The sequence below is a fragment of the Rhamphochromis longiceps genome, linkage group LG3 (genome assembly GCF_057381845.1).
Source record: "Rhamphochromis longiceps isolate RC_006_pf linkage group LG3, R_longiceps_female_GT1.1, whole genome shotgun sequence".
Taxonomy (NCBI): domain Eukaryota; kingdom Metazoa; phylum Chordata; class Actinopteri; order Cichliformes; family Cichlidae; genus Rhamphochromis; species Rhamphochromis longiceps.
Window position 1 is genome coordinate 55734444 of NC_140559.1, and position 25643 is coordinate 55760086.

At 41.4% G+C, this 25643-nt stretch overlaps 1 protein-coding gene across 2 annotated transcripts in view; it reads left to right on the forward strand.

Moving 5' to 3' along the window:
* fgf11a (fibroblast growth factor 11a) overlaps positions 1-25643 on the forward strand; it is a 121422-nt gene that overhangs the window by 46792 nt on the left and 48987 nt on the right. For both annotated transcript variants that reach the window (XM_085400417.1, XM_085400416.1), the window contains one exon: positions 10590-10700. In XM_085400417.1, coding sequence (XP_085256543.1) covers positions 10590-10700 — 111 coding nt within the window. The remainder of the gene's footprint in view (positions 1-10589; positions 10701-25643) is intronic.

Here is a 25643-nt window from a genome sequence, read left to right on the forward strand (position 1 = left end):
TATTTTGAAAAACAAGTTATGGGTACATATTTGCACATGTAGTACATAACAATAACCTACAGCACACCAGAACAATAGATTCGGCCTACCTTTTAGGCTCAGGTGCAGTGACACAGCTTTAACAAGAAGAAAAGTCAGTCATTCACCACCATCTTTCTCTTCTTCCTACGCACTAAAACCACCAAAGTCCTCTTCTCCAGTGTCGGATACAAACAGGCTCAGGATGGCTTCGTCATCCACTCTTCTTCTCTCCTTCGTTGTCACTTTCAAAACCAAAGAAATCCTCATTGTCAGTGTCAGAGTCGAACACCCTCAGAAGGGCCGTGGCGGTGTCCTCCTCTCCATCATGCAGCAGTCCAGCCCTTCAAAATCCGTTGGTGATCGTGGATGTTTTCACACTTTTCCACGCTGTCAGAATCCACCGGTGGAGTTGGGCATAACTTGCTTTTTGGGCATAACTTGCAAGTTTATCGCCGCTCATCATCCACGACTCCCGCTGAACGCGTAGCGCTACTTTGAAGTTTGTTTTTCGCACTACTTCGTACGGCACTACGTTGCCTGGCGGACGGACATGTGACTAACATACCACTCTTGAACCCCGATCCTTCCGCCAGGCAACGTAGTGCCGTACAACAGCGGAACACACAAAACAAATCGTCTTACGATATGACAAAAATCACGGACAATCCATAGAAAAGCCGCACCTGACTAAAAGCCGCAGGGTTCAAAGCTTGTGCAAAAAGTAGCGGCTTATAGCCCGACATTTACGGTAAACCATTTTACCATTTTACAGAATTGCATGCTATCATGTTTTGCTCATTATGTTTTGATTTGGCAAATAAGTAGATACAAGCCACCACAGGCCACCACTCATGCTCAGCCGCAATACCAACGGCTCATCTGACGTTAATGCCAGCTCGCGTCAGCTGCTTGCTCAACCGACACCTACCGACACCTTCTATGCATCAGAATGTTAAATCTCATATAGGGTACACTGTTTAAGCTGCTGTAGATTGCATAAAGTTGGATCTGCAAGCTGCTTTGCAACCCACCGATACCAAGTGCATCTTTTCATGCTGTGACTGCCTGATGCCCGTTCTGTACTGTGCTGGAGTCTTGCTGATGCTCTCCCTGCATTACATTCTCCACAGATAGGGTTAACAGACTTCTTTTGGCTGTACTGGTCCTGAGCAATGTTGGTCAAGTTACTTGAAAATAGTAATTAGTTACTAATTACTGATTACTTCTCCAAGAAAGTAATCCCGATACTTTACTGATGACTTATTTTCAAAAGTAATGAGTCTCTTTATTGCTTAGTTACTTTTTAAAAACATGATACACAACCTGAATATGTAATAAAGCAACAGACCTTTCAGCTCAATTCTATTTATTCTGCATAATCCGTCATATAAAATTGAATCAAATGAAAAAAGTGTTAGCATGCAGAGTGCACAGCGGACGCTAATGTTTTTGTCACTTTTTACAGAATCAAACTCAAAGTAATGTCAGTACTTCCAAGCTTTCAACACTGCATGGTCGTACTCTCTCCCGCTCTCCATATTATCCATTGTTGACCTACATGTTGCTGCCTCGGACATCAAACGTTCGTACGTCATCGTCATGAGACACTCCCACAAACAAAATCATGGTTTAGTAATGCAGTGGGCTTACTTTAATTTTTTTGCAACAGTAATCCCTTACTTTACTTGTTACTTGAAAAAAGTAATCAGATTACAGTAACGCAGAACTTTTAACGCGTTACTGCCCATCTCTGGTTCTGAATAAAATGTGATTTATAGGACACAGTTTTGCAGATTGTCTGTGAGGAGAGTAGTGTGATCTTTCTGAAGCCAGCGTGAGGAGTAGGAAAACTAGCATATACACGAGGGTACGCATCGGTCTAAACTGGTCATCCACCTCTGCTCATGTCAGAAGAGAAAACACGTTCTTACACCGTTTATAAATAGTGTGAAGTATTCCCCATAGCTTTTAGTATATTCTTCTAAAGCAGCTTCTCATGCTGTGTTTGCTCGATTTGACTGTTGACTTGTTTTGTGTCCGAAATGTAATGAGAAGACTATCTCACACACGAAAAAGTAAAATTCATGGCTTAATTGTAGCTTCACTCTCACTCCAAAAAGTCCACGCATTACAGTTTCACACGCTAACTGTCTATCTTCATATCACAGCTTCCAAAAGACACACACTTAAGGTATAATAAGAGAACTGGCTCAATAATGAGCTAATAATGATGATAGCGGCCAGCTTTTCGAGCCAGCTGACATTCTGTTCTCCTCAGCTCTTTCTGCTGCTGTTTGTGTGGGGGCATTGATCTCTCCTCTGCAATACAGAGTCTGACACATCAGAATCAGATTTTCACACACACGTTAATTTAATCTTGCCTTCCTGAGCAGTTACTTTCCCTGCAGATTTACTGGGTACCCACTTCTTCTCCATTTCTCAGCTAGCCACTGTGCTTTCTTGGTTTTCTTTTCTTTTTTTTCTACTTCCTTTTAAATGGTGTTATTTTTGTAATTTTAATTACAACCAACAGCATGTCTTAAGTGCGGGCCTGGTAAACTTTAAGCAGGATCGCAATTCATCGGTTTTGTCAGTATTAATTTTCCTAAAAGCTGAAGTTGGACCGCAGTGGGAGAGAGAGAGAAAGAGAGAGAGATTGAAGGGGAAAGAGGGAGAAACAGTTTGCTTTGAAGGCATCCCGCCCCTTTCTCGCTCTCCATCCTATGAGGGATGAGGCGTCTGGCGGTTTGGAGATGATTGATGCTCCCTGTAAATATGGCCATTACCATATAGGCTCTCCCCACCTCTATCCCCATTATTCACTGTCAGCTGGGGCCACCGTGAACCCCCTAATTTTATGCAATTTAGCAGCACTCTTAATGTGAATATGAAAACACAGGAACTCGTGTGGCACTTTCTCATCTGAATGTTTTTCAGCTTTCTGGAGGAGCATTAAAAAAAAGAAATAAAAAGGCTTTTATTGTGATTTGAAAAATCATACTCCACTTGTTCCTATTTCAATACAGGATGTGTTATTGCTTTTGCGGCTGCTGCCGAGCGTTTACCAATGGCTGCAATAAATGCTGGGAGATGAAATACTAGCAGTTGTAAAATCCATATGTCCATGGATTAATAGCATCAGGCTTTCATGCTAGTGGTGAGGAAGACAATATTAGAGTCAGTGGGGAGTTACAAGCTTATTATCTGAGGAGAAGCCGAGGAGTGTTTCGGGGAACAGTGTGCAGAAGCATGACGTGTTAAGTAGCGGTGACCAAGGACTGAATTACAGTACCCACAGAGCTGTACATGATGGAAGAGAGATAGGAGGAAGTGATCCTTGCACACTGGATGGGATAAACAGAGAAACTGATTTATGGCATGAAAGAACCGAACAAACCAAGTTTGCTGATGAAGATGTGAGATGCAGGGCCCTGGCTGCAAGAGGAGTTTGGTTCACTTGTCTTGGCGAGAAATTACAGGCGTGAAATGGAACTAGATAAGATATTATGTATGTGTCTCTTACCCCTTTACAAAGGTGCACTTAAAACAAAGGATGTGTGAGACATTGTTTTCTCCTAATGCATGATTACGGAGGCAGGAAGTCTGTCCACAAACAACTCGTCAAATTTCTAACTTCATTTTTGTGTCTTGGCCTCACTGCCCTATTTACAATAACCCTGGAAAAGCCCCTGGTACTCTTGCCACTGCATGACACAATGACAAGAGCAAGCGTGGACGGTAAAGACGACACTCTTTCACATGAACAGCATGCAGCTGTAAATTACTGCTGCACTGCTGCTCAGCCTCGAGGAGTAATTACCTGTTTTTTGTTTCCACCTGTCACACGGCACAAAGAACAATCTGTCAGCCAGCTCACTGAGTTACAGTAGGTGTTTCAGAGGCAATGCGAATTTACAGTTGCACTTGGAGGCTATGGATAGAAACAGCCCCGACTTTTAATGCAGTTCATTTCCCCCACTAAACTTTTAGTCACATCTTAATAAAAAGATGCAACTAAATTAAAAATATAAAGCTTTAAATGACTGGTAGTAAGTGGAAAAGATTCACACACTTCCTGTCAGGATTTCTGTACGGAGCCCCGCAGGGGACATGGGAGAAAAAAAAAATTAAGATAGACTTTTGCGAGATCTTGCAAAACAAACTCGGGATCTCGCAAAAGTTTTGCGAGATCTCGCAAAAGTTTTAGCCGCATTCTTCGGAGGCCGCCAGCTCGAAGCTCGGGAGGTCGAGGCACGATGTGCCGGGAAAGCGGTGTTCCTCCCGGCTGTAGTAGGTCTCGACCTCCCGTTAGCTTCGAGCTAGTGGGTGTCAGATTTCCGAAAACGTCGGACCACTTTTGCAAATATGTGATGTCTTGTAAACCGAGCAGGTATCTGACGTTTACACAACTACATTCACTCCTCAAAATATCTTAAAAGTGTATTTTGTGACCCAGAAAGAGTAATATTACAACTAATCTCGCAAAAGTCTGTCTTAATTTTTTTTCTCCCATGTCCCCTGCAGGGCTCCGTATTTCTGGTATTAGTGTTCAACTAGAACTGCTATTTTTCTGTTGCTCGTACATACCACCGCTTGTCCAGGTTTAGCTTGACAGGTGAAAAAATGACTCTAGGTTATTTGTACAAGCAACTAATTATGAACCTTTAAGTTTTATTCACTTAACAATAAAACTTAAAAGTTCATAATTTGTGCAAGACAGTAAAAAGATACAAAGGCATGTTATTAACGAAAGACAGGGATAATTTAATATTTTTTTCTATTCAGTTCATCTAATAGAATGAAGGTTTTATATTCCGCAGGGTAAATGAATCCACTGTTGCATTCATAACATAACATGACATAATGCAATGCAACAACACATATTAACAAACTTCATCCTTAAATTAAAGCCTTGTGCAACATTAAGACGTAGGTTCATCATAGATGGTTTTTGAGTGTGTCTTTTTGAATGTGATGTATAAAGCTGCGGATTTTCTCCCAGGGAAGGTTTTTCTTTTAATTGTTCCAAGAGTTAATGAACTACAATGACCATATTTCATAAGTGATGTTGCACATCTGTGCTCCCTGGAGTTTGACTGTGCCGCTGCTGACAGAGACGGAACAGAGAACGCGTAAGACGACGACTCAACAAACAGATGGAAGTATAATCATCAGCTCTCGCCGCAGTGCCATCAGCTTCAAGAGCTTTGGCAGTCTTTAATGTGCCTAAAGGAAAAGAAAAGAGTTACAGTGGAAGGATAAATGAAACATCAGTATCTTTAATGTTTCCCAGTGAACTTACTACCTGTGGGGAACACATGAAAACACATTATGGTCCAATCATAGATATCTTTCTCGCTCTTTCTTCTTCGCCATGTCTGCCTTGCTACATCTAACTCCTCTTCCTGCCCGCTCCTCTTCCTCTGAGTGACAGTCTGTCATTCAGCACTCTCTGCTGCCGATAAAGTGCTGTCCCCCCTTTTCCTCACTGCTTCACTATTTAAAAACAGCAAAAGTAAGGATTTCCCTGCAGGCTAGGCATGCAGTTTTTGGGGATGAGATGAGTGAAGATAGAGAAAAGCAAAGATGCAGGAAAAAAAGGAGCGCTCAAAGAAGAGAGAAGAAAAAGAGGGGAAAGTTAGAAAGAAATCTTTGAATTGACCAATGTAGATTGCTGTGAGGACACTTAAGATGGGAAAGACAGTCAAGGAGAGAGAACTATTTCTACTGTGTGTGTCTGGTGTGTGTTTGATGACTGAAAGACAGACACGATCCTTGGCAGACCATCTCTGCTTCTTCAGCAAAGTCCATTCTGTTGGAGCTGTCAACACACACACACACACACACACACACACACACACACACACACACACACACACACACACACACACACACACACACACACACACACACACACAAACTTTAAGAATTGCAGTGTGTAATGGCCGTGAAAATAACACTAGCTATTGCCCAGTTGTCATCTGACTCGAGGCATCGGGCAGCTGGAGGGTTCAGGGTGACTTTGATGGTTGAAATTCTTAATAAGTGAAATTAATCCCGCTCTTTATTAAGGTCACTCCATAATTGGCGTTGAATGTCTGTGGGATTACGAGCACAAATCCTCGTCTGTATAAACACACGCACAGCCACATGCTCTTGCGTTGCAGGATATGATTCGCAAACTCTGTTATCTGTCGACTAATGCTGCGATTTTCCCGGGGATACATTCTGATGGGACAGAGTGACTGCTGTCCGCACAAGCGTGAATTTGTTTTAGCTGTAAGAGGCTTTTCCACACTGCCAACAATAGAAATCCAAGGGAAACTCAGCAGAGTTGTAATTAAAACAAAAACAAAAACAAGTAGATGTCAGTAGGAGCTTTAAAAATGTCTCCTTCAGTTAAACCCAAGCTTGATTCAGTCTTTGCCCTCAACTCACCAGGAGTCCTGGACAAGTGGTACCACTTACCGTAAGCAGGATTTGCCAAAGTGTTTGCTTGCAGTCCTACAAAACCCAAGTAGTAGCTTAACAGGGATGTTCTTAGGTTGAATGCGGATTGGTTAAAAAACTGGCCTGAACGGGAAAGGAACTGACATTGGAGTTCAACACAAAGAGGCAAAAGGGTGAAAAGACAACAATGGCTGCTGTGGATGATTTTTATTGATTTGAACACACTTCGCTCTTTATAGGTTATAACTTTTCTCTGTAACTGGAGGAAGGACAAACAATGGCTCACGCAAGAAGAGCCCACACACCACTTGTTTTCATATTTCTGTGACCTGCGTGAAACATCTGCAATCAGCTGTGTATAGGCTCTGTGAAGATGTCCTCGGGGACAAAAAAATTCAAAAAGATAGTCTGCATTACAAAGGAAATGAATAAAGGGACTAGAAGATGCTATAAAGTGTGTGTTTTTAGAGCTTTGCAGATGACTAAAAGCATTTTCACACCTGACTGGTTTGTTTGGACAGGTGAGATAGCTACCAATTGGAACCTGGTGAGAAACAACTGGACTGAGACTATATTTCCAAATGTCATTTTGTTTACTGTGGTGCAGTCTAAAAGCAAAAAGAAAACCACGATGTTATGTGATAGCAGATGTGTGATTTTAGCATGAGTGGAAAGCACAGGAAGAGCAGCGTGATCTGCTGTGAGTCATGAGGGTCCTGATGAGGCATCGAGGATGAAGGATTACATCAAGAAAGCTGCATTACTTAATAACTTTGTTTATAAAACATCAGTGGGAATATGATTCATATCTTTATATCTTTCCTTTGGTCTGGGTTAAATGAAGCACACTGCACCAATGAGGACATGAAAGTTGTGATGCAAGCTTGTTTTTTTGTCCTAGCTTGATGGGAGCTCTGCTGAGAGACAGGAAATGAGGGAGAAAGCTGAGGACTGACATGTAAATGTTCTCATAAACAGACAAAAAATAACTTTTTTAATAAGAAAACTAAACTCTTTATAATCATAGCTCCAGGATTATTCATTTTTCTCTTTTGACGTCAGAGGATTATTTCAGAGAACTGAAGTTACGTCTTTATTAGCTGACTTGTCTGTCTCATTTACTGTGCTCATTTCCGTTTCTATGTTTTCTTCTTGTGGGCCTTTGTGCAGGCCCTCAGTTCACTCATTGTCTGAACCAACTTTATATGATCTTCTCTGCTGGCTGAACTGTAGGTTGTGGGGCTGCGGTGGAAATGACCACGTTAGAGACAACCACCCCTTCTCGCTGATGTCACACAGATCCAAAAGTAGAAAAAACTTTCTGAAGCATGAGCTTTTGAATCATTGAGAGTACTTGTACATAGACTGACCTCATTATTTGAAGCTATCTTTAATATGAGCATGCAGAGCTATAGCAGTATATTTATGACAGAAACTAGGTCCCCTTTAATAACTTTACAGCCACTTGCTGATTAATCAGCTGCTTGGCTATCAGCTGAGTGTAATCTTTAAATACCCTCAGGCATGCAGTGCAGCCATTATAAGTGCGTGATACATTCCTCCTTCGACTCTTAACTCGATCCAAGACGAAGTGTTTCAAAAACTAAATGTGTGATTGCATAAACGGTTTCTTCAGTATCAGGGTGAATCTTTGAACTGCAAACAAATGCAGCTTCAGTGACTTCAATTTTATTTTAAAGAGAAAATGCAAACCCTAATTTCTAAATATTGTAAAAAACGTGTCTGTATTTAGTTTGACTTTGTTGGTAATGTTCGCCTTTTTCTGCAGCATCACTCTGGATCTGTTTCTAAGTGTGTGTGTGTGTTTGTGCGTATTTAAACTCTCGGTTTAACTAACATCCTGCCCGAGGTATGACTCAAGGCAATTTCTCCTCATTTTAGCTCAAGCGATGCTCTACGTGTGTGTAAATACAATATCTCTGCTCTGCACATGCATCAGCAGTCTCCTTGTGTCCAAGCAGCACTTCCTATGTTTTGAAACACAGCATCATCACCAAATAGCCACACGGAGGCAGAGTCACGCAAAAGGTCAGCGTCAGCCTCCCACCTCGTGCCCGTTTGTCGCCGGGCTCTGCCCTTCCCTGTAGCAGATGTGTTAAGCAGCACATGGCCTGGTGTGTGGGCTGAAGCTTAATTTGGGATTAACACTCAGGATATTACAGATTACCTCACTCTGCGTTTGACCTTCTGTGTTTAGTCAGCCAGCGTTGGATGGATGAGCTCTTATCTTTTAGTAGTTACAGCGACTCAATCTCGCCGCTGAGGCCGGAGCCTCTAATGAAAAGCTCCCAAACATGTTGTGTCACGCTGTCAGCATGAAAGCAAGGATTACACATCACAAGTCTTTTGACTAATTCACAGATATAGTGGGGGTTGAACATTTAAGAAGTAATCAGCTTCAATTCATAGATTTCCGGAAAGATGTTCGAGTCACAAAGCAAACAAATAATTTCAGTCGCACACGGCATTGGTTTTGATCGCAGATGTACTACAAGTGTCAAAATGCTCCAAGCGTTAGAGGATGTATCTAAGTCAGTTGTGTCAATATGACGCTTTCCTGTTTTTTTTAGGAATCCATTAGTGTTGGACCAAAAAGATTGTGCCTCTTTTCTTTATTCAGCTCTTACTTCAAAACGCTTTAGTGCTCTGTAACTGCAAACAGTAGTTATGACAGGCTGAAATATCTACTGAAATATAAAAAAACGACTTTTTTTGATTAGCGAGGTTTGTTTGTGTTACATCATTGTTTCCCATGTGCTTAAACACACACACACACACACACACACACACACACACACACACACACACACACACACACACACACACACACACACACACACACACACACACACATACCCCTGCTGTCAACTGAGGACCAACTGCCAGCTGCCCCCATACTTCTCTGTCCTCATCTATATTTGATGCACCTCATTAAAAGTTGATTGTGGAAACACTTCAGCATTCCCGACATTCCTTTTGATCCACTATTTAGTCTCCCTCAGCACTTCGGACCGAAAAAGTCCCCTCAGTCATGCGTGAGTCAGTTAAAGGCAGGAAACAGAGCGCGTGAGGAGAGCTGAAGACATGCCAACTTATCTGTAGTGCGACAGCTGGTCCAATACAGCTCATAGTTGAGAGCAGGCTAAACAAATGTAGGGAGATTGTTCCTTGCCGACTGTCAGTCATGTTGCAAAAACCAGTGAATTTAAATTTCCAAAGCAATAAACGTTCAGAGGACGGAGAGGGAAAAACAGATATGGAATTTTTGGATGGATCTAGTAACTTGTGTTAGTATTTAGCTGTCTAATCCTACCCTGCACTTTGGGAGATCAGCACCAACCACTGCTAGCAAACAGTGCTTTCCAATATCAAACTAAAACAAATACCTTTGAGAGTTAAAGTAAATTTAATGGTAAGGTAAGTAAAGTGCACACATATCCACCGATTAATCAACAGACCAACAGCATACCAGGTGACATTTAACTTAATATGTGGGTCTGTGGGGATTAACTTGCTAGGAAGCAGTTTTGAGTGGCCACCCAAGGAGCTACAGCTTCTAGTCTACAACAAGATTAGTGTTTCGGGCTGATATACCACTAAGGCTTTACCTCAGTGAAATTTACTACACGTCTAAAACAAATCTTTTGACAAAAATACTAATAAAAAAATTAATAATCCTGCTCTCATAGATATGTTTTCCTTTAGTATTCCTCAAACAGCTGACCTTGAAGTTCTAACACTTTTCTACGCGTGTTAGAAGTGGTCACCTTTTGAAGTGACGTGCTGCTGCGAGGCCTCTCGTGCACGAATGCAAACACGCACACGGAATAAAGCATCTTAAACAGCTTGCCTCCCTCGCTTGAGCCTCTCTGTGAAAGATGCATGTTTTAACCCAACGCCGAGGTCCCATCAATCGTGTTGAAGGCCACAGTCACACACGCATATACGAGTACACACACTTCACTGTTTGACTGTTTCGCTGGGTAAATATTAAGACCTGCCTCTTAGGTAGCCGTGTGCATTAATATATGTCACCTGATGAGAGTGTATGTGTGTTCTCGGACGTTAGCGTGTTTAACATTGTGTTTGCTCTGCAGAGCCTCAGCTGAAGGGCATTGTCACGCGGCTCTACTGCAGACACGGCTTCTACCTCCAGATGCTGCCGGATGGCACCATGGAAGGCACAAAGGACGAAAGCAGCTCCTTCTGTAAGTAAAGGAGGACAGACTCTTAGATATTGTTGCTGTACAAGGGTTCTATTTCATGCCTGAGTCAGTACATGCACCTCTAGGAGTTTCCCCTGCTTCCATGTCAAAGTGTGTTTAAACGGGATCTTCCTGGTAAGACAGATTAACATCCTGAGAGCACGCAGAGGCACGACAACCCTGCCATGCTTTCTGGTTTGATTTGCACCAGGATCGATCAGGCTGAAAATGCATGCACACTTGGCGAGGTGGACTAGGGGAACGGCAGCCAAATGGGATTCATTCTCATTGCATAATATATCACAGAAGATCTCTGGCACTGATTAAGCTCTTCAAAGACATGCTTTTAATTGTTTTGCTTACAATCATTCTGACCTTCAGGTTGTAAGCCTTATGTGCCTATGAATAACTCATCTGTGAGTATACACACTGCACTGTAAGTGTGCATGTTGTGCTCTCAGTTTCAGGCACAACACCCTGAATTATTTAGGCATATGTCAGAGTGCAAGTTTCCAACAGAGTTCAATGAAACATTAAAGGGTCTTTAACCTGCTGGGTCCATGTGCTGTTGGAAGAATCCGTAGCAGCTAATATTCTGGTGTATTTATCACTAGTAAGTAGATGTCATGTGATGTCTCCTAAATGTTCTATCCAGGCAGTTCAATCACCACACAGACTTGATGTTACAGTGGTCACAGCTGTTCATTGGAACAACGTGTCAATGCTGCCGCCATATCGCTCAAGGGGAGACAGGCTGTCTAATGCATGCACGTCTGCAGAGGCTGATGTCTTTACACAATTAAAAATCCTCATTAATCACTGATTTTTCAAGTAGCTTTCAAGACAATTTTTTTGTTGTAAAAATGTTTTTTTAGCAACAACTCTTAAACCATTGGAAGTCATGTTTATTTCCTATTAAATGGTGACACTTGTGAGGAAAATACATTTGTTAAGATAAGATAAGATAAGATAGAACTTTATTAATCCCTCGGGTGGGTTCCTCTGGGAAATTCGATTTCCAAAAAAGCACAGCACCGACAGAAGTTACAGAGTTATACACACACACATATATATAAATACAGAGACAATATAAATAAAATATACGAAGGGGATAAATAGAATAAATAGGAATAAAAATAAAAATACAAGTGAATTGCACATTTCAAGTATTGAGTCTATTGCACCGTTGACTATTTACAAAAGTATTGCACAAGGTATTGCACAGTGAGGTGAAGAGGCACTACAGCTTAGTTGTTCCCCCCCCCCCCCTTGTTAGTTGAGCAGCAGAGTTGTTGGTTGAAAGATGTGGGTTGCACCTATTAAAAACTTCCCAAATCTTCTCTGCCAATGCCAAACAGCTTAATCTGCTACTCCCTCTTCTTTGGCGTCGTTCAGTTGATTGGATGGTTGAAGTATGAAGAAACAAGACATTTTGAAAATTTTGCAATAATTTTACAATATATTCCTTTAAAAAATTGGGGCCCTCTGTAGCATGTGGAAGAACTTCTGGTGATTTTCGTTGGTAAGTTAGCCATTGTTTGTTTCTGTCTATCTGCTGGTCTGACTTTTCTCAGCTTCAATCATGGTTTTTAAGAGAAACTTAACACCCTTTAAGGCACAAATACTGTAACTGAATTATCCTGTTAAATTAACACGCTCGATCTATGGAAAGGATATTTCCTACCTAACTCTAATGTTATAGTTTTATTGTTAGCAATAGCTGCTAACCGCTACCCAATGATAACTTAATAGATGGCTAATGTGGCTACTGGATAACTGCTAACAGTCTTTGCTGGCTGGGTTAATGATTATGATAACTGTTTAATGCTTCAGTGTTGTTGAAATGGGAGATTCTCTGACCTCTCGAAATTCCTCATGAAACAGCGTTCAGTGTTGTGAACACTGACTATTGTTCATGTGTTCAGCTGCTAGCGATTCAATTTCTAACTATAGTATTTCAAAACTACTTAATGGTATCAAATAACCACTCTGAAGATTTTATTGAAGACCTACAGTTCTTAACAGTCACACAAAAACCTGCTGTCCTTCTTTGGTTGCTGAGTTTGTGATTGTGCACACACACCTAACCCTGCGAGGGGCATCGCCTAGAACATTAATGACTCAAAACATCCTATCCCATGATTCCCTAGAGTCTCTGGATGGACTCCAACCTTTCCAAAGAGATCAATATTATATTACAGGAAATCCCTGATGTGGCAACATGGCAGCTTTTTTCTGTCAAAACACCAGTTTGGGTGGGAAATATGAGCTTAGCACAATTTTGGATTTACACTCTACACAGGGAGGGGAGAAAATCACACGTTGACACTCAGCTGTGGTTCCCCTGTACAAGATTATATTTCAGCATTCTATTAAGACGTCAGAATCCTTGTGGCTGCAGGATTGTTACTGGGTTGGAATAACCTGGATCTAACCTTGAGGTGTTCATTGTGAGGTTTTCCCCTGGCATTTGTCCTGGAGACTAGCTTATGTAACTTGGCAGGATGATATTTGCTGATGGGAAACATAGCAGCGCATAAAGTGTTTATTTAGTGAAATAAACAATGAGTGAAATATTTCAAGACAACTCTCCAGAAGACTGATTCTCCAGATTCTCACATAACAATCCCCGGGACTGTTATCCCTGAAAGCTGGTTTGGCACCGAGGTTATGAATCCTCTAGCCCAAGGAGGTTGGTTAAACACCTCCATAAAGTGATTAGATCTGCACTCACCTCTCCCTCTTATGTAACTGCACACCTACGCTGAGGCAAATGTCGGCTGAACATTCTGTCTGAAGTGATCACATAATACCGCTGGGCACATCTGAAGGCGAACAGGGCTCATGCCCAGACAGATGTAAAGACGAGCATTGTGTAACAGCACCCCTAGCGTGCAGTGGCAATAAACTTCAGTCGGCGGAGGTCAGACCGCAACTTGTTTGCAGGGGTTAATTTTTATAACAACACTAATTCCATCAATGCCAGTATCTGGTGCATGGCTTCCCTGAGCTGTTACATTTTCAAAGGCGGCATGTGATAAACTCTGCAAAACCCAAACTGTGCACTTACAGATTATTTATTAATTCAAGCAAACAGTCTTCTAGAGATTGACATCAGTGAAATAGAGTATCAATCAGAGACACAATCATCCACCTGGCTGCACAGAACATTGAATGAGCAGAAATTGCTGTGTGAGCATCAACTCTTATAAACTGTATGAGTGTGTGTGCATGAGAATGTGTGGAAATTCAGACCATAAAATGCAATGTGACTGACAAACAGACACCTTTTGCTTTAACTCAGTTTCACTCTTGCATATAGAATTCACCTGTTTTTTTTTTGGTTTCTTTTTTTTTTTTGGTGATACATTGGGCTGATCTGACCATCCAATGCAGAATCACGATACAGCCAGAGAGAATACTCTTGAAGTCGCGTTGATAGAATCTCCTCAAACCTCCTCAGCAGCCGCAGAAGGAAGAGTTATTGTCTCACTGCTTTTGTGACCAGCTCAGATCCTCACTGACGTTGAGCCCCGGAAACTTATTCTCTCCTCCTGTGGAGAGAGTAACCCAGCAGTGTAACCTGCTTAGTTACACACTGAGCCCAAAAGCCATTCGATTCTACCAACTCTGTTCAGTCGGTCCGTTGTTACTTTCTCTCTTGGTGCTGCTAAAAATGAATTAGCTGTGACACTGGGACTTTCTGTGTGCTTGGCCTTCTCAGATCCTGTTCTCACTCCCGAGGTATCAAATGCTATAGATGGTAGAAGCTGTCAGAATCACAGAGATACACAGAAGGCATCCTTTAGTGTCAGTTCCATGAACCACTGGCTGTGGCAAGAGTAAGATAAATCTCAGCGTCCCAACTTGACACACACATTTTAAAAACAGCTGATATTTTTTTTTGTTTAGGAAAATTCCCAGTAGCTAACTGAAAACTAGGAAAGCATATGAGGAACTAACTTTCAGAATAAAACATGAAGTAAACACAAAGGACAATCCCCCCGTAGCAGGAGGAGGAAGAGGACAGAAACAGGTATTATTCCCAGTCTTTTTACTTTACATCTATCAACAGATACCCCTTATCCCAAACTCTACACAGGTTACAGGTGATCTATCTTAAGAAGTAAATGTATTTGGACTTTGGAAATAGACTAATCACTGCCTAACATTTAAAGAAAAAAAATCCTTATTGATCATGGGGACAAAAGCAAACCTTAACCCAGGTTTAGGGGCAAGATTAGGGTGAATTGTTGGAAGTTAAAGTATTTGTAATTTTTTTCTTATATCTGAAACAGATCAACCCTTATATGTAACAATAGCCACCTTCTACCACTCATCAGCCTCAGTTTCAGCAGTGATTGTGCACCCCACTGAAGTGTATAACACAAAAGTGTGTAACACCAAAAAAGGCCAAATCAGCATCAAATGGGATAAATAATTAAGGGAGGAACAGGGAAGTTCATATCTGAGGCGCTGGCCCATGCAGCCAGCTGTGATACTCATCGGCTGATCTCCAGGATGAAACTTTCGCCTGTGACCTGCTGCAGTGAACGACCTCCAAGGGGCAGGAGGGAGCCCGGTCCATTGGCTCCCTCTTGTCACCTCTCTACCTGGGGTACCAGGCTTTACAGCAGCTACCTTAACCTCCTGTTTCTCCTGGACCCAAATGTGTCAGGAAGGCAGGACACTGAAAGGAAAGCCAAATGGAGGGAAAGAAAAAGCTGGGAAGAGGTACAGAAGCCCTGAGGGGATGTAATAGAACAAAAAGTGACAAGAGTGGCTTTTGTATGGCCTTGGAATACTTTTATCACTTTTTTAAAGCAAGCGGCTTCAGGGATTTCTTAACTAGGTGACAGAGGAAGCTGTCACCAAAGCACACTATATTTTTGCAAGTGAGAGATTGGTGGAAACAAAGAGGATCACAGAGGAGTGGAGAATGGGAAGACGGGCCAGAGCAAACTGAGCCAGTGAGACAAGATGGGCTGGCAGAGAAAGAGAGTAAGTGAGACGGAAGGAGGGGGGGGAGACGTGAGGATGACGGTGAAAAAGGCAGAGGGACAGGAGGGAGTGATGGGGAGCACGAGGAGCAGCTGGCATACAGCTGATGGCTCCTCAATCACTGTGTCTCCCCCCTTTGGTGGGAGGTCAGAGGAGCTGCCCCCCTCTGCTCCTCCTCTCCTCTCTCCTTGCCTGTTCTTGGCTCTTCCAGGCTGTTATATAATAAAGCTGGGAGAGGAAAGAGGGGAGGGAAGAGGAGCAACTTTAAGATTTACTTATCTTTTCAATGGAAATGAAGTTGCTGTACTGTGTGTTGCTCTGACATGTTTTAGCCACTTTAATAGAAATCAATTACACTTCATAGTTGGTTGAACATTTGTTTAAGTGCAACGCAGATTCTTGGGTTTTTAAACTTTCCATTCATTTGAAAAGTTCATGGAGACTCTGAATTTAGTTGAGATGACCATTAAAAAAAGTTTAATTATTTCTGTAATGATTAGAATTTTCTTCTAAGTTGTAAAGATATGGGAAATAATTCTACGTCTAGTAGGGCTGCCACAATTAGTTGAGTAGTCACGATTATGCCGACGATTTTGTCGACGACTTAATTAATAACCCTGTTACCGTCGTTTGAAGCTCTGTAAGATCCTGAAAGACACAGGAATAAGTAGTAAGATTTAAGAGTGTAATAATGGACTGAAACAGAAGATGGCAGCAATGCATCTACAAGGATGCCAGCTGCCATTAAACGCCAAAGAAGAAGAAGCATTCCCCGGTATCATAGCTATCCCAGAATTCATAGCGCGAATCAGCCAGTTCCAGTTTCAAACAATTGCGGCAGCTACTTATTTTTAATTTGACTCTTTCTGGGTCTCTTAAGTTATTTTCAGGTGAGAATGTAGCTGTGTAAACTTCAAATATCTGCTTGATTTATCAAAACATCACATATTTGTAAAAGTGCTCTGGCATTTTTGGAGAAGTCTGTTAAGATAGCTGACCGGGAGGTCAATGTTCACCAGAGCCAGCGAGAACACCGAACCCCGGGCACATAGTTTTCAGGCCCCCTGCAGTCTTTCGCTACTCAGTTTAAACATGATATATAATTCACTTAGATAACTTAAAAATGTTATTGTTTGGCTTTTTCCAGTGTTTTATTTGTTCCTGACCAACTGAAAGTACCACCAAAGGAGCAAAGAATGCTGGTAACCGACATGTGTCTGTGCTGGAAATGTCAGATGATTACCAATTTGTCCAAAGATGCTAAGGACTAAATCCAAATCAAGGGGTGATGACCAAATTGCTTTCTACGTAAACAGTGTTTAAGTTATGGATAAAATTGTAACTTGAATAATGTGCCTCTTCAGGAATTTGAGTGGTTTGACTGTACTGCTGCCAAACAACTGTGGCTACATTTAAGTTACATTGTGTTTTTATAAATGGCCTCGGGCCATTTCGAAAGTGTTTCAAAAGGTCACATGTACCTGATGTCAGTACTGGTAAAAAAAAATCTGAGACAGGTGACAGAGCAAAGGAAGATTTAAAATACCTTAAAAGAAAGAAGGGAGAGAATAAATTCTGTGGATAGGTCATGAGGGATTGATCTTGATTTCCTTCGGGGGACGAAGAAAGCAAAAATCCCAGAAGGAGACAGATTGATGGACACAGAGAAAATGGAAGAAAAATGGACACAAGAGAAAGATAGATGAAAGCTATTGACTCTCAGCGTGTACATCGGGAAGCCATGAGGAGGAACTTGATTCCCAGGCTTTTATCCACTGTAATTACCATCTCCCACAGTTGGAAGGAAATTTTACTTATCTCGCTTTGCACTCTGGAACAAGTCTGTTCTTTTTTTCTTTAACTTTCCCCCAGTGCTCGATAACGCTCCTGCGCAGAGGGCAGGGAGGCAAAAAGCTTGAAAGGCAGATGAGGGTAGCTCAGCTCTGTGTGAGAGCTGAAGCATCCAAGGAGGAAAAGATGTGAATATTGAAAGCCAAAGCTCCATCTGACAGATGAGGAGAAAGGTGGAAAGAGTAGCAGAGCGGGCTCACAAGGATGAGAAGAAGAGCATGAAGAATACCAAACAAGAAGAAGTGAGGATACGAGGCAGAGAGAAGAAGAGAGAGCGATGAAGAGCCAGACAGATGAGGCTGCAGGGTAAAATAGGACAAAGATGAATGGGAGAGCATTGGTTTCACAGGATGGGGAGAATGACAAGAGGCAACAGGGGAACTGAAAGGGAACAAATAAGGAAGAAAAATGGAGAGATGTGTAAAAAAAAACAATAAGATAAGAAAAAGGGACGTTAATTCATGACAAAGAGGGCTGAAAAGACAAAAAAAACACCAGGGAAAGAGAGGAGAGAGATGGATGGAAGTGAAAGGAAGACAGATAAAGGCACAGAGAAATCAGTTATGGAGAGGAAGGTCTAGAGGGAAGAGGTGGAAGTTAAATAACAGGACTGTGAAAGTAGTTGTCTTGTCATCAGAGCCATCGACCACTGGGGAAATCAGGCGTGAAGCTCAGCTGCAAGTCATTTAATCTGCTCTTGAGCCATTAAAGCTCATTTCTTTCCAACACAAATGACAACGTGCGAAGAGGCTATTTCATTTGTTGCCAATGCAAATCCACTTTTCTGTAGCTTTATTAGTTCAAGTGTCACATTAATGATCCCAGTGCAGTGGGCTGTCGGGAAAAGACTCCATTTCATATTCTTGCGACTATGTTGGGATTTTGATTATTTAAGTACAATGTTATTAAACAATGTTGTAAATTAAATAAGATCATGACTATCATCCAGTAGCTTTCAGTGCAGCTTAACTTTTGATCATTCCAGATAATAAGGAATTATTCACGAATACGTTAGAGTTCACAGCTTGACGTTAACGCTGAGCAAAAATACACGTTATTTAAAGTCATGTTAACATATCCAGTTGTAATGTGGTAGGTTACCACTGCTAGATATCGTTACCTTTAAAACTTGTTACGTTAAAGGATTACGGTCAATAATAAAATTAAAATGAAATTTCTGGTTCAAATCCACGTCAGTAGGTACGGAGGAATTCAGCGTCTAGAGCCACCGCCACTGTAAAGCACAGTGGAGGCTGTGTCATGGTTTCAGGCTGCATCTCAGCCAGTGGTGTTGGAGATCTTGTTAAAACTGACAGAATTATAAACAGAAAAGCACTGAAATTCTTGGTCAGCAATGCTTTACCATCTGACGAGCTTCTAATTGTCAGCGGCCTGGACCTCAACTTTATCAGAGGACTGGGGATGATCTTAAGAGAGAAAAAAAAGAGACTTTAGGGATGATTCATCCCTAAAATAAGAGCCTTTGGGAACTGACTCGATTGTGTAACCAACCAAGAACTCCAGACTTGTCATGTAACCATTGGCTTCATCTTTCAGCTGAGGAGGTTACTACTTGGATTAAACCATCATGGGTCCTTTTTATGTCGAGTTTGCATGTTCCCCCTGTGCTCAGTGTGGGTTCTTAGCTGTCAATGTAAACACAAGTGGTTATGTAGCTCTGTGCTGTACCTCTCGGTTTTAACAAGATAGAACCTGGATTAATATTCCAGGCTATATTCCGGTTCTCACTTGTTGTGAGTGGGGAGAACCTTCAGCTCCTCTGTGACTCCTCCTCACGACCACACTGGTACTGGGAATTCCACCGTGCTTGTCCTTTTGCTTGTCCTTTAATAAACACACTCTCCACCGGCCTTACAAGGCCCGTTTGAACGGCTGCTGGCTTATCATACATGAAGCGAGCAGTATTCATACAACCCGTAACATTACTTTGAGTTAGGGAGTTAAAAATATGAGGTCCATGCGTCCATGTGCAAGAACGTTTCTCTCACACTCCACAGTTAGCAGTGGTGCACACCTGCGACATCACCAAACACTAAACTAGTTTTCCCAAGGAGACACCACACAATTCCGACTATTACAATAGGTAGCATAGCAAATGGACAAAAGCTATAGGCAGGCAGCAGTGTGTCTCTGTGATCCTCTTGCTCTACAGTGGTAACACTGTAAAGAAAAGAAGCTACAATAATCTAAAATCAGAGTAAAACTGAGTATTTTGTTTAGAAAATATTGTATAGCCAAGATAATTGGGTTAATTTAGTTACTTATCTGCGCTTATCTCTTATAGCAATGGTAAATTGAATGATTCTACTTAAAACCTCCTTCAGTTTAAAATGCCTGCCCTCTGGAAAATCTAGCACCATATGCAAATGCTATTCATGTGAAAACTTCTAACTGCTGAACTTTAGATGTCACCTACATCACCGAAAAGTTGCATCTGAGCGTATGTATACCACATTACACCAATCCAAATCATATACTGAGCCGTGACTGGCTTCTCAACCAGTGGTGATGTCACAAAATCAATATCTATAGACACAGAGAAGGTCAAAAATCTATGTGTGGCACATTTTTAAGGAGCAGGGAACTTTAAATAACTGCAAATAGTAAAGACAGATGTGAGGTGAAAAGGGGAATGTTAGAAAGCAACAGATGGGTGAAAATATTGAGAATTACTTACTGCTGAAGACAAATCATTTAATCTAGTTTTATCTTGCATGCTAACAGCAAGTTCATTTATATGTTTGCTTGAATGAGCCTATAGGATTTTAGCCTAGTTATGGAACAGTCTGGACGACTTACAGTATTTGAGATGCATGAATGATTTGAGCTCACATTGTGTGTCATCACCGACGAAAACTTATACTGTATCTGTAATTCCCTCGATTTACTCAGTGACCATCGACATAACTCATAACTGAAGGGTATGAGTGGAACATGTGCAGGAACATTATAATCTTAATAGTGTAGGAAACTCAAATGCAAGAACATAACTCGTTCACAGTAGCTCAGCTTCTCTGTCAGCCCTGTTACCGTTTATGCATTCTTTAGTCTGTTCAACATAAGTAAGAAATAGTTTAGACATAACCTTGGAATGAGTCAGTTTTAGATGCATCAGCATCTCGTGACAGTGCTCTTATCCAACCAGCTTCACTGAGACTGGAAACTAAATAAAGCGCAGCTGTCCATAAGTTAAACTCTGTGTGACTTCTCAAAGATGACTGTAATCCTCTTCTCATTCCTGTAGAGACCAACTGTGCTGCACAATGCAACACTGCAGAGCAGCAGCGCAGAGTGCAGGCCTGCAGAGGCCCTCCTTACAGCTTAACTCTATGTCCTGCTTCCCAGTGCTGAGCCGCCCCTCCCTTTCCTCTTCCCATCTCTACTTTCTCCTTGTTTATTTATTGTGTAGATGATCTCAAGCCTCAAATTGACTGTGGGATTGATTTGGCAACGGCCTCCCCTTCATTTCCCTTCCCCTCTTCTTCTTTCCCCTCCCCCAAAAGACTTTTGATTAATCTAGCAGTGTCCTCTGTTCTACTAGAAGCGACTCAAATGTAACGACGGAGAGGAAGAGGGATGAAATGGGATGCCTCCGCTATCCATGCAAACAGTTATGTTATACATGCGATTAGCAAAGCTCTTTTTGATGGAGGATAAGAAGGAAATAAACAATCTGAAGTGTGAAAGCAGGAAAAAAGAGAGTGAGAGAAGGAATGAAGCAAAAGCTAAAGCCTGATTGTTTTGACCTTCTACTGGTGTTGTCCAAATACAGCTTATAATGATATCAGGGACATGCACACACAAATGTCTTTGTTATTTTGTTGAGGGCAGAATATTATTTTTAATGGCTACTATCAATTTTGAGCCTGTCTTATTCCCAGGATGTCAAAGTATTAAAAGAATCAGCAAAAACAAGGCGAAGTACAGTGCAGAGCAGCCGCTGGACTGCTACCAAAGGATATCTCGTGTTTCATAGAGGCAGCTTTTGAAGTAACAGGAAGTAATGTCTGACTTTTTAGATTCATAATTCTGGGAGTGAGCAGAAATTGCAATCTCATATATCGATTTTATCACTTATAAAATATTCTAAATATTTTTGTCTTTTAAATTTTTTCCCACCTGACTACCATTAAAACATAGATCATGAATGTTACTCAAAGAACACTTAATAATTATACACATGATATCTTGCTAGAGAAAGATACAAGCTTCATGCTAACAGCATCTTTGTTCCTGTTCTGCATGTAGAACAAAAAATATTATCAGCAATGTGAACTGACACTTCTATCACACTTTTGCTGCTTAGCTACATGACGTTAATCTCCAAATCCAACAAAACAGGCTAATGTTAGCCAAAAACTCTTATGCTGTAGCTGTTGACATAGACTGATGACTTTTATATTGTCACAGCTATAACCCTTCAAAATATCCTGTATTTTTACAGAACATCTAGTTATTTCTGTAGGTTGTGTGCTAGCTACAAATGCTAACTATAAAGTTTTTGTATCTTTATGTTTGTAAAATGTAAAACTGTCATGCAGGGACTACGGCTCATTTCTGTCTTTATTATCTTGGACAGTGTAGTCCACCTGCATGTGTTGTGGTGGTTTTCTTCCTGTGTGTATAGATAACATGCAGTTATCGCCACAACAGTGCACCTAGCACTGTTAGGAAGTGAGAAGCAGGAGTAGGAGGGTGACAAGAAGGTGGGAGGCAATGTGTGTGCATGTGCCCAGCTCTATTTGTCATCCCAGCCATGCTCATTGGTGACACCTTGTTCATTTGCGAAACCAACTCTTTGAAATGCAGGAATCGATTGAGCAAATAGAAGCAACATGCTGAAGATGGAGAAAGGAAAGAGAGAGAGAGAGAGAGAGAAAAAGAGTAGGGTGGGCTGTCTATATATTCAGTGCAGGTGGTAAAAACTGTACGTTACAGTGACTGTTCTGTGGAAAGTTGGAATATAATCTAAGTTTTTAAGTTTTCCTCAACAAAAAGTTAAAGAGCATAAATGCTGCTCGAAAAAGAAGGAATGTGTTTTGTTTTCCAAGTTGCCGTACTAGAAAGAAAATCTTAACTCTTAAGAGGTCAGAGCTTAATCTTCATCAGAAATAATACTGACAAGTTGTTAGTTTTTAATCACGGCCAGCATTGACTTTCTGACACCATCTGATAACTTAACTTCCATCCATTATGTTGGCAGAACTTTTGATTTGAAATTGATTTGTCTATTAGTGGCTAATGGCTTCATGAATCTAAAACATGCTCCTTAGACTTCATTTTTCATCCGTGTAAGAAATCTGTCACTTTGACAACTGGGCTCTGACTTTATAATGCACTCTTGCAATTTGCCAAAAGAAGACGAAATCACTCACACATACTGCATCCCAATTATGCTTCAGTTTTTATATTCTCGACCAGAGTTTAAACGAAAAGCTTAGCAGTGTTGTCTGCTTTGGCCTTTAGGACTAATGGCAGTATGGGAATTTTGCCAAAGTCAAAATCAACTTGATTGTAACAGACATTGTGTAAAGAAATGAGTAGTTGCTAGTAACTATGTGATGGTGGAATGCTTCACAAGACAACAGCAAGTAGAAGCTGATACTCTAAAACACAAAATATGAGCACCTCTCCTTAGCGTAAGAACTAGAAAAGTGAGACACAATACGCTGGTAGGTGCATGAGTCCAGTCTCTAAAACCCAGTTATTAAAATGTTCTGTACTATTTCTCCAATCTTTATACAACGTCTGAGGTCGTGTTTGTTGTGTGCGGCAGGCAGAACTCGACTCAAAATTCAGCTTTATTGCTGGACTCCAAAAGAACAAACAAAAACTGGGATACACATGAACTAAGCAGGCAGGCAGGCAGAACAACAGCAGGGAATGAGGGAGAAAGCGACACTGGACAGACGGAAACAGGGGGCTTAAATACAAGAGGAATGACGAGGGAACAGGAAACACATGCATGAGGCAAATTAGACACAACGAGACAGCAGAAGCAAAACTAAACACACCGAACATGGAACGCAAGACTGTCAGAATAAAACAGGAAACACTAAGACGTAGACTAACTCACAACATGACATTTTTTGCTGAGAGGAAAGAACAGTCAGGGAAGCTAGATGGATTAAGGAGGCAACGGGAGGAGATAACGAAGGGGACGCAGGAACAGTTAACGGAGACAACACATAGGGAGAGAGCGAGAGAGCAATGATTCGAGACAGCACGAGAGAGCGAGAGGAGAGGCATGATATGACGGAAACATGGGATAAACATGACAGGCAGGGGAGGCATGGAATTAAACATAAGGAGGAGAACATGGAAACAGAAAAAGGAAAGAAGACACAAGGACACTCACATAAACAGACACACACAGAGAGTTCACAATTAGCATAATTTCTGACAGATTTCAAAGGGAGCCTTCAGAAGTTGTTGCTTCCAGACAGTAATCCCAGCCTAAACACTCTTACGGCCAAATGGGCTTTAACTGAGTGAGCAGTAATTGATGCAGACAGGAGATGTTAATATGTATACAACCTGTATCCATTTGGTAGATTATACCAACAAAACCTTTGGTTTCCTGTCGGTGGGTGATGGTAATATTACTAGCTGTTCTATTAAAATGTCATTTTTACTGTGGCGTAATTTCTTTTTCTAGCAAAACTCAGAAATGAAGCAGAGTAGTCGTATCTGACATTGTTGACTAAAAAACATTGTTGAATTTCAATAACTGAAAGACATTGTTGTCCAGCAGTGTGAACACAGACGTGACATTTCTATCCACACTCAAACAAGACACACATTACACATTACTGTGACATGACTTCAGACTGTCAAGGAAGAGAGACTCCTTGTAAGCCATACCACCCTTATAAAACACCCAGCACGCCCCTGCGGGCGGTTTATCCTTCAAGCTCGGGTCCTCTACCAGAGGCCTGGGAGCTTGAGGGTCCTGCGCAGTATCTTAGCTGTTCCCAGGACTGCGCTCTTCTGGACAGAGATCTCCGATGTTATTCCCGGGATCTGCTGGAGCCACTCGCCTAGCTTGGGAGTCACCGCACCTAGTGCTCCGATTACCACGGGGACCACCGTTACCTTCACCCTCCACATCCTCTCGAGCTCTTCTCTGAGCCCTTGGTATGTATATATATGTATATATATATATATATATATATATATATATATATATATGTATATATATACATATATATATATATATATATATATATATATATATGTATATATATATATATGTGTGTATATATATGTATATATATATGTGTGTATATGTATATATATATATATATATATTCATTCATATATTCATATATATATATATTCATATATATATATATATACATATATATATATATATATATATATTCATATATATATATATATTCATATATATTCATATATATATATATATATTCATATATATATATTCATATATATTCATATATATATATATATATATATTCATATATATTCAAAAAACACCCAGCACGCCCCTGCGGGCGGTTTATCCTTCAAGCTCGGGTCCTCTACCAGAGGCCTGGGAGCTTGAGGGTCCTGCGCAGTATCTTAGCTGTTCCCAGGACTGCGCTCTTCTGGACAGAGATCTCCGATGTTGTTCCCGGGATCTGCTGGAGCCACTCGCCTAGCTTGGGAGTCACCGCACCTAGTGCTCCGATTACCACGGGGACCACCGTTACCTTCACCCTCCACATCCTCTCGAGCTCTTCTCTGAGCCCTTGGTATTTCTCCAGCTTCTCGTGTTCCTTCTTCCTGATATTGCTGTCATTCGGAACCGCTACATCGATCACTACGGCCGTCTTCTTCTGTTTGTCTACCACCACTATGTCCGGTTGGTTAGCCACCACCATTTTGTCCGTCTGTATCTGGAAGTCCCACAGGATCTTAGCTCGGTCATTCTCCACCACCCTTGGGGGCATCTCCCATTTTGACCTCGGGACTTCTAGGTTATACTCAGCACAGATGTTCCTGTACACTATGCCGGCCACTTGGTTATGGCGTTCCATGTATGCCTTGCCTGCTAGCATCTTGCACCCT